Genomic DNA, 10,806 nt, shown 5'->3' with positions numbered 1-10,806 from the left:
GTTTCTTTTAAAGAGGAGCACAAGAGCAGAAACTGCTTTTTCAGTCTTGTCTGTGTTTTCCGCCATATATAGACCCCAATCATGTGACGTCACAACTCTGCCCCCCTGACTGGTGCCACCATGTTGTCCGTCAGCTCATCGTGTTGACATATTACCGCTACGTACTGCGTGTTTTTCTGCTTGTCTAGGGAATCACCGCCTAGTAAACGAACCCAAAAACCTTCCTGACAATCGTTAACATTGATTAATCAAAATGGTGAAGGGATGTGTGGCGGTTGGTTGCAGTAACAGAGAAGATAAACGGTCATTTTAGTAGATGCTGTGTGCCCATTGTTAAAAGGGCAAATCTCGAAAGCAGCACAGTTTGTTTATCTCGGTCCATGACGCGTTTGTGTCGACAGCCGTTATACAGCGGCGAAAACATCAATATGATGTCAACACGATCACAGACATCATCAGTCGGAGACTACGAAGCTCGTCGCCATGGTCGCGCAGCAAGAAGGTGAGCGCAACAACAGGTGTTGTGCCAAAAAATAGCCGCCCTGCGGGAAATGTCCCCCTGACGGGAGCACCCACACGGAAACGACTTTCTTGTACTGTGAATATGTATTATTTTACCCTGCTTGAACTAATAAATGTCATACCTGTGTGATTGTCATTGGGATATGGTCGTGAAAACCTGTAGACTAATACATTTCTGTTCAAAGACGGTTATGTGGCCCAGTCCACGAATTGTTACTAAAATACATTACTAATATTTTGTGTAATTTAATTATTTAAAACTGATCTTACAGTCGTAAATCCATTACTGTAATGCGTCCATGAAAACATTTGATGTTTTCACGTCAATAAAGCGTTATAAATATGCGCTACCGGCATGGCGAACATTTCACGCGGGGACACTATTTTTCGGCACACACCGGCCCGTTGTCGATCAAATTTCACTTTACAATCGTGACAACGGTGACACTCAGCTGACCAAATGTCGGTTTATATTCAGGCCGGTGCCAATTTTGGGCACTCGACTCCTCATCGTGACATAAACTGGAGTATGATTGGAAATTTTGTGGTCTCAGGACGAGCTCTGACGCACGGGATGGGACCGGACGGGAGGAAACATCGGTTTGCGCATCAAATATGGATCTGGCGACTGGATCGACCAAAGCTTTTCCAAATAACGGCTTTTATGCAACTCATCCAATCAGTTTACAGCGTCTGAAAGCACCAGGGCTTCCATAATTTGCACCTTTACAAACTACGATCATTGACAATACGACACACAATAACGAACAATATGGCGGCACAATACAGCGATCACGTGATTGTGTGACGTTGGTGATTGGGGTCTATAAAACGATCGCTTCCAGACACATCCAAGCAGTCCATTTCATTCATAAATAAAACACCATGTGAAATATGAAGTAAACATGCTTTTTGGTGTCATACGCACTGAAAGTTAAACAAAAAAACAGCATGAGCTTCGTAAATAGCTGGTAACCCCATTGACTGACTCCCCCACTACTACATCCATACAAGTCTGTGCTAGCAGCGCTACAGAGTGAGGCAAAGCTCATTGGTTTCTAGATGTGAAAATACAATATTTACAAAATATACAATATGTTAAAAAAAAAAAACAATACTGTCATTTTTGGGGTGGCCCTGCTATTCAAGCTCAGTAATCCAGACATACAGTTATTAAAACATTTATTTATTATTTTTAACTTCGTACACTCACGGATCTTCAATTTCCACCACTGCTCAACATACTGTACTCAATTTACTTCACATAGACAAGACATACATCACACAGACACAAAGACTAGTCGCCATGATCAGCAGACGATATACACAATAACTGACAGGTGGACTAATGTTCAGGGAACATGGACAGAGACATTTGGGACAAAATACAATTCCACAGCATTACACAACCATGAGTTGTGACAACAACATGCACTCTGGTAGATTTGGCGCTTTGTTTCAAGCTGTCCAAAAGCTAATTTTACAACAAAAAGGTTTATCTGATGACAGGCACAGTATATGTATGTATATATATATGTTAGGGCTGTCAAAATTATCGCGTTAACGTGCGGTAATTAATTTTTTTAATTAATCACGTTAAAATATTTGACGCAATTAACGCATATGTCCCGCTCAGACAGTATTCTGCCTTTTGGTAAGTTTTACAGCAAGGCTTTTTGTGCTGTCTAACAGCGAACTCTTGTGGTCACTTTGCGACATGGTTTATTGTGTTCTTGCCAGTTCAATATGGCTGCACGACGTCTCGGGCTGACGCCTACGTTGTAATGTTGTGCTTATATGATCCTTGGACAGGATTTGTCCGTAAGTATGGTTGTTGTAAAGAATGTACATATTATGTTAGTAAGCGAAATGTTATATTTTTTGTATGAGACGCTTTTTGTTTATGTTTAGTGAACCTGTATGGCGTGCTAAGCTAACGTTGTTGCTAATGCAATGCTTGTGTACTTTTTTTTGTAGTTTTACAACGGTCTAAAGAGGACAATGGTTTGAGGCCATTTTATTAATAAATCAGATGAAAAAGGAAGAAGTCTGATTATTAAGGCGTCGTTCACTAGCTGTCTAGCTTTGGAAAAGTAGACGCTTCGGAGTGAGGACAGCATAGACAGATTTAAATGACAGTAGAGTGAAATGCCCACTACAGTCCTTATGTACCGTATGTTGAATGTATATATCCATCTTGTCTTATCTTTCCATTCCAACAATTTATTTTACAGAATATATACATAATTTACAGAAAAATATGGCATGTTTTAAGCTATAATTAACTCGATTAAAAATGTTAATCGTTTGACAGCCCTTATATATATATATATATATAAGCATCATAGTCTTGTCCCTTAAGTGCACACAAGTTCTAAAGCTGTCATTCTGAATACATAAAGTGACAACATACAAATCATAAATGTTTGAATTAGGTAATTAGGCATGTGTGACGTAGGCAGCATATCCATCCTCCTGCAATGGTCCATAGAATTCTATTTTGCACGTTTCAAGGCAATCTGAAATAGAAGAAAAATGAAATACACACACAAAGTAAATGCCCCTTATAAATTCTATTTTCTTTGCATATTTTCCCCCACATTTTGAGGTTAAAAATCATCAAACATAGATGTAAATATCAGATGAAGGAAATATACTACTCCAAGCTCTACCTGGCCTGTTGTGAAAATTAAATGTTCTCTAAACTTAATAACTGGTTAAAACATCTAAGCAGCAAATATAGCACTTTCTTGAATTGGCAATAAATCTTTCACATCTCTGTGGTGATCTTCCTTGAAGATTAAAGTCTTTTACAAGTTCACGCCTCAGCAAATTGGATTCAAGTCCGAACTTTGACTGGGACACTCTAAAACCTTTAATAGAAATGGCTTTTTAACCCTGTCCAGACTGATAGATATCCTCTATTTCTCATCTCTTCTGGAATTTCATCAGATTTTTTGTGAATCACGTCTGCTCTGCATAATATGTGGCCAAAAACTATAGCAAACGAGGCAATGAAGCCTTCAAAGCTGCTTCGGCACATAAGAGACTAAACACCCTGCATTACTTTGGAACTTTTTGCGCGAGCATTAAGGACAAAAACAAATAATGTTATCCCCGATCCAATCCCGCAAGGGCGTAGGTTCGCATTGGGATGGTAGGGACATAACACTACCAACTTTTCAGGATGCACAAATTGTCCCCACCAACTTTTCAGCAACGTTATTTTCATTATACAATGAGTTCATTTATACAGGTAATTTAGGGTGTCTTCCCATATGTTGTAAGGATGTTATAATAGACTCTTACCATTATTAAGTGAATTATTTTCATTATGATCAGACATAGACTTCATAATGATATAGACGAGACACGGGGCGAATAAAAGGGGGCCTGTATCGTTGGCATGGCCATCAAAGCTGACCGAGTTGAATCACAGACAAAGAGCTTTTTTCGTTGAAAATTCTTCAAAGATATGGACGCAAAACGGTCTCGAGTCTTGGTTAAAAGCAACAAAAAAAAAACGGGTAGTTGGCTTATTTTACGTAAATATGTCGAATGTGCTGCTAGTCTTTAAGCCACTGTGGTGCCGCCTTATCACTACAAAGAGCATTTTACATTGAAAATTCTTGTGAATAAATGCTTAAATCCCTGAGTTCTTTATAGATATGGACGTAAAACAGTCTCAATTCTTTATTGAAAGCCAAATAAAACGTGCAGTTAGCCTTTATTTCACATAAATATGTCGAAGTACACTGCTAGCCTGTTAGTCAATGTGGCGGCCACCTTATGTCAACAGAGCTTTTTACGTTGAAAATTCTTTTGAATAAATGCTTAAATCCCCGAATTTTTTATAGATATGAATGTAAAATAGTCTCAATTCTTTGTTAAAAGAGCAAAGAAAACGGGCAATTAGTATTTATTTTACGTAGATATGTCGAAAATTGATGCTAGTCTGTTAGACAATGTGGCGGCAGCCTTACAACAAAGACCTTTTCACGTTGAAAATTCTTGTGAAAAAAACAAAAAATATATTAATTACATGAATCTCCGAACAAATCACTTCTGAGACAATCCTTTCTGTTTGTATGCGGTACAGCATTCATACTTTTTCAACCTAAATCTGGTGTTGGATTGCTACATGTGTTGGTGCGACCGACTGCGAATAACTGAAGCAGGTTGTGGGATGTCCCCCTACTTGAAGGCGTGGCGCATTGAAGGCCGAATCTGACCGGTCAATATCATTATGAAGTCTATGTTTCAGACTTCTATTATGCCCTTTCACTTGCTGAATGTGGCGGTCTTTTTATTTTTTTATTTTTTATTTTCTTTATTTTTTTTTATTTTTTTTTTTTAATTTCCCTCAAACGCACGTTTGATTGGCTGATGACTTGACCGCACACCCCACCCCCCTCTCCCCCATCCCCCAACGGCAACACAGGCACACTCACAAAGCCACGACAGGTTCATATCAACAGCATGCCGACTCCTCCGCACCTTTCGAAGAGGAGGGATATTAGTATTTTTTGGCCAGCAGCAACCACTGTAAGTATTGCAAAAAGACGTCAATGTCGTGGAAGTAGGGGAAACACCACTAGTTTTGCGACAGAAAATCCAACCTGCATCAGTGTTAGCATAACAATAAACTGTGTGAACTTGCTAACCTGCAAAACTACAGTGGTCTGGCCATCCTCCACAACGAAGTCAAGCCAGCCGTCCTTTATTTGGATCATTCTGTGCATTATGGTAACGCAACGCGGGTTAGGAGTGCAAGTCCCTTTATTAAAAAATACTGGGAGCTACCCAAGAATGGGTCCACTGCAGGGGGACATTGACATGAACGTGATCTGACATGGAAAAAACAATCTGTGAAATGAAATCACACATCAGAATTTCATGAGAGTACTTTGGTTTGAGTGTTGGGGTAGTTCAGTAATTCTCAAATGTAGATCGGTCCTTGGATATCTCAGATTTTTTTTCATTATTTTTTTCCAAAATCACTTTCATATTACAGTACTTAAGTTAAAGTCTCAGGGTGCTCCAAAGTCCCCCAGAAGTGTACCCATTCTTGACAAGCACCTGTTTTATTTTTTTAATAAGGGGACTTGCGCTTCAAAATGTTTCTTTAGTAGTTTTTGAAAACCAAGGCATAGACTTCATAATGTACTGACGGGGCGCGGCACCGATTCATAGGGGGCCTATCTCAGTCAAAGCTGACTGAGTGGAAAGACAGAAAAAGAACTTTTCCCGTTGAAAATTCTTGTGAATAAATGCCTAAATTCCTGAATTCATTGTAGATATGGACGTAAAATTGCCTCGGTTTTTGGTTAAAAGCACACAAAAAAAAAAACATACAGTTAGCATTTATTTGACGTAAATATTGCAAAATATGATGCTAGTCAGTATGCAAATTAGCGGCCGCCAAATGTAGACAAAGGGCTTTTTCCGTTGAAAATTCTCGTGAATAAATGCTTAAATCCCTGAATTTTTTATAGATATGGACGTAAAACAGTCTCGTTTCTTGGTTAAAAGCAAAAAAACAAACAAAAAAAACCCAGGTAGTTAGCATTTATTTTACATAAATATGTTGAATGTGCTGCTAGTTATGTCAATGTGGCGCCCCTTAGTACAACAAAGAGCTTTTTGCGTTGAAAATTCTTGTGAATAAATGCTAAAATCCCTGAATTCTTCATAGATATGGATGTAAAACAGTCTCGATTCTTGGTTATAAGCAAAAAAACGGAAGTTAGCATTTATTTTACGTAAATAGGGTGAATGTGCTGGTAGTGTTTAAGCCACTGTGCCGGCCCCCTTAGTACAACAAAGAGCTTTTTACATTGAAAATTCTTGTGAATAAATGTTTAAATCCCTGAATTATTTATAGATATGGACATAAAACAGTCTCAATTCTTGGTTAACAGCAAAAAAACGGGCAGTTAGCAGTTATTTTACGTAAATATTGCAAAGTATAATGCCAATGCTGTAGCGGCTTATTTCTCCCATTGATTTTTTTCACAACGTTTCAAAGTGCATGCATGGTATGAAATTATAATAATTACCTTGAATACTTGAACAATTCACTCCTGATACAATGTTTCCTGTTTGTATGCAGTACAACTTTTGTACTTTTTCAACCTAAATCCGGCATTAGATCGCTTTGAGTGTGGGACGGCCCCCTTCAGGAAGGCGTCACATCAATACATTATCAAGTCTATGACCAAGGTTTGAATCAAACTAGAGCTGAAACGAATACTTAAGCAAGTTTAAAAACTGATCCGAGTAATTTTATTCACCTCGCGGAATCATTTAATTTTGCCAGCTCTAAGCATCACGTTTTGCCCGGACTACTTTTAATGCGGGACAACGGACTGACGCCACATGCATAGAGGAAGAAGCAATTAAAATATCTAACTTTTAAGTGATGTGTGTTTTCAAGCGTAATTACATTTTTAGGTAAGAAAAATATTTTTTATATATAAGATCTTGAAGTTTTTTGAGTGAAAGCAGTGAATTTGTCTTTTTTTATTCTAGTCACATCTGAGATGCAATTGTTGGCTGTTTTCAAGAATGTACATCAAAAATAAAGACATTGATTGACTGAAAATGGTTCAATATTGGATGAAATGTCTTGTTTTCTCATGTATATATCAAACGTTGTATCACCTGAACCAATACACATGAAAGTAGTATAAGTCAATACAGATTTATTTTAAAATTGATCATTTAGCATATCAATTAATTAGGTTCATATTTGTGTGAAATGTAGCCCTGACCCCCATTCAATAATCCGTTTGGTCATTTTAATGTCCTGTCTCCAGCAAAAAGTGTACAATCAGGATAAGCTGTTATATCCTCCCTACCAATGTTGAAACCCAACCTACGCCCTTGCAATCGCGTGGTTGGAAATCTGCCTGATTACCCGATCATTTTTAGAAGATCAGAATCAGGTGGGGAAAGAAATGAGTTGTTAAAATGCATTTTCAAGTATTAACTCATATAATGCCATTGACAGTAGGGCTGCAGCTATCGATTATTTTCGTAATCGATTAATCTATCAACTAATTAGTTCAAATAATCGAGTAATCAGATTAGGAACATTTAATGCGTTACAAAGTAAATTTTAGGAGATGAAAGTTCATTTGATAGGCGACATACTGAGGTAAAAGAATAAATTGTCATTCTGTCTGCAGGGCAACTTCAGTAAAGCTCTCTCCCTTATTATCCATTATTTGTTTTAATTCTTATGACTTTTGGAATAGTTTAAATTTAGATTTAGTCTTTTAATTACCTTATGAGCAATGTCTGCAAGCTGCTTGGTTGTGTGTACCAGTCCGACAGTCTTGTCTTCAGCTTCAGTCAGTTTATCCCCGCGCTCTCCCAGAGACATTTTTATCTGAGGGACTGCAAAAATGTAATGTGAGTACAAATTTTGATTTTCAAAATATTCCACTGAATGTAGGGTTAGGTGAGATACATATCATTTTGACACACTTGATGGATACAGTATTTGAATAGCTTTTAGTTTAATGCAACAATATTTTTCAGACAATACACCAGGCTGTTACACTAGATGGCATTTACTACAATATTTGTGTTTTTAAGGGCAACTTTATACCAGTTTGAGATAGCTTTGACATCATGATGGAGTTTGATTATGAGCTATAGTTGTGCCTCATGCTGTGTGGTTTGCCGCTACCTGGTGGTGAAAAATTGTAACTACAAACCTTATTATCACCCTGAATTGTGAATCTGATACACAAATGAAAAAAAGCCTATTAAGCACATCACACCAAAATCTGTACACATCATTTGTGAGCCGACCTTGCTGACTTTGGATTAGATGAAGCAAGATACACCCTGGACTCTTCAGGACCAGATTTAGGGTTTGTCCACATGTAGCAGGGTTTAATAAAATTGGCTATCCTACAGAACCAACCATCCGACCCCCAAACATCTACCAAACTTGCATACAATTCAGTAACATTATCTGAATGCTTCTTATGACAGTGTCATAAGGCTGTCATAGTCATGACATGACACCTGACAATCATTACATAAATCCTACAGTAGCTGTCATGAACCTGAATAAATGCTGCTGACTAACATCAATAAATGTCCTAATTCAAAGACATTTGACACAATGTCAAGTTTGCATCAAATGTGACATGAGGACTCCACAGTGGAAGCCACTGCTGTCTAAAAAAAAATGTTGCTCGTTTAATGTTCACAAAAAGGACACTTGGAAACTCCAGAGACGTTTTGGCAAAATATTTTGTGGACTGATGATACCAAAGTTGAATTGTTTGGGAGTAACACACAACCTCATGTGTGGAGCAAAATTGAACAGCTCACCAACATCAACACCTCAACCCCACTGTAAAGCATGGTGGAGGGAGCATCATGACTTGGGGCTGTTTTGCTCCTTTAGGGCCTGGACAACTTGTAATCATTAATGGAAGAATTAATTCAAAAGTTCATCAGGATGTTTTGCAGGAAAACATGAGGCCGTCTGTCAGACAATTGAAGTTAAAAAGAGGATGGATGCTGCAACAAGACAATGTTCCAAAAATAGAGAAGTAAATCCACTTCAGAATGGTTTCAGAAGAACAAAATACACATTCTGGAGTGGCCAAGTCAAAGTCCAGACTTGAACCCCACTGAGATGCTGGGGCATGACCTAAAGACAGCGATTCATTCCAGATATCCTAGGAATCTGAGTGAACTACAGCCGTTTTGTAGAGGTGAGTGGGCCAAGATTAGTCCTGATCGATGTGCCAGACTGATCTACAGCTACAGGAAGCGTCTGGTTAAAATCATGGCTGCCAAAGGGGGGCACAAAATATTAAATGTGATGGGTCATTTACTTTTTTCCCCTTCTGTCATCGCTTGACACTGTTTTTTTCATCTGTGTGATTTTAACAAAGATCAGATCACATTTGATGGTGATTTTATGTAGAAATGTGAGAAATTCCAAAAAGTTTAGATTCTTTTTCATAACACCGTATCTTATTTTTTACAAAAAAGTTACCAATGTTGCCAGCTGGCGAGTGCTACCTGACTTTATCTGGTACCTCAATCGATCCCTACAAAAAAGGGTGTGTTGTCTATTTTTGCACATAAACTGATAATGGCATAAATAATGTTAGAACAATAAAAACACAAATTCACAAGTTTGATCTTTTTTTCTATTTATTTTGCACTTTAATAAGAGCTGCTTTTTTGTTTTATCCAATAGAACAAACTTTAACTTAAAAAAATAATAAAAAGCCTTTTTGTTTTACCTGTTGTACCAAACTGTGACCCCCGTACTGAGGTACTTACAGAACTATGACTTGTGTGTACCATTACACCCCATTTGAAATCATCAAGTGTAGCTAAATCGTGAGATGCTACTATGGCATCTCCTCATTCTTTATACTGCCTCTGTTAGTGGTGCAACAAGCTCCCTCTCAGTTTCAGTACAATGATTGCCTCGGTAAAAGCCAGCTATTGTTTTGAACTGTATTGTTGCTACCTCCCCAAAATCAACAGTCACTACTCATGTGATCGCTTACCACAGAACACAGTAGCGCCTTTCAGTTGGAGAGAGGTGCAGAATAAACAATGGACAACAGATAAAACAAAACCAAAAACAAACTAAAACTATTAAAAGAGTCTCAAATAAAATATAATAAAGCACTAACTGGTTCCTTTTTGTCAGTAAATAAATTACCTCTATTTTTTGCCCTCCTTTGCTTTGCATTCATCTTGTTCCTCATATGAACCAAGAGCGCTTTGCAGCGATAGATGAACAAAGTCATGTTGGAGGAATCTGCCTCACCACCACAAAAAAAAAAAAACACACGAGCATTTAAAACCCGGGATCCAGTGAAGGTAAAAACATTACAGGCAAATCATGGTATTTGAATCATTATGGACAGGATATTAACATGAAGAATGAATTTTGTTTCACTGATTGTCTATGTGCAATAAAGAGAATAAACCTTTATGGTATCTGTATTGAGCTTTAACTCAATCTTTGATTTAGTTCAAGAGAGAGATTTGTACATATACAGTGGGGCAAATAAGTATTTTGTCAACCACTAATTGTGCAAGTTCTCCCACTTGAAAATATTAGCGTGGCCTGTAATTGTCAACATGGGTAAACCTCAACCATGAGAGACAGAATGTGAAAAAAAAAAAAAACACACATTGCTTGATTTTTAAAGAATTTATTTGCAAATCATGGTGGAAAATAAGTATTTGGTCAATACCAAAAGTTCATCTCAATACTTATGTACCCTT

The 10,806-nt window shown here is 37.7% G+C and overlaps 1 protein-coding gene across 2 annotated transcripts in view; it reads right to left on the bottom strand.

Moving 5' to 3' along the window:
- Positions 1 to 590: 590 nt before the first annotated feature.
- stxbp6l (syntaxin binding protein 6 (amisyn), like) overlaps positions 591 to 10,806 on the bottom strand; it is a 28,183-nt gene continuing 17,967 nt past the window's right edge. Inside the window, exons 5-7 of one of the 2 annotated variants that reach the window (XM_057823621.1) lie at positions 10,235 to 10,333; positions 7,811 to 7,923; positions 592 to 3,041 (exon numbers count right to left, since the gene is read on the bottom strand). In XM_057823621.1, coding sequence (XP_057679604.1) covers positions 3,018 to 3,041; positions 7,811 to 7,923; positions 10,235 to 10,333 — 236 coding nt within the window. In that variant the 3' untranslated portion in view covers positions 592 to 3,017. Of the gene's footprint in view, positions 3,042 to 7,810; positions 7,924 to 10,234; positions 10,334 to 10,806 lie in introns of both variants that reach the window. The other variant, XM_057823622.1, reaches the window with a different exon arrangement.

Source organism: Corythoichthys intestinalis, chromosome 19 (assembly GCF_030265065.1).
Source record: "Corythoichthys intestinalis isolate RoL2023-P3 chromosome 19, ASM3026506v1, whole genome shotgun sequence".
Taxonomy (NCBI): Eukaryota; Metazoa; Chordata; class Actinopteri; order Syngnathiformes; family Syngnathidae; genus Corythoichthys; species Corythoichthys intestinalis.
This window is presented reverse-complemented; position numbering and strand designations above follow the sequence as displayed.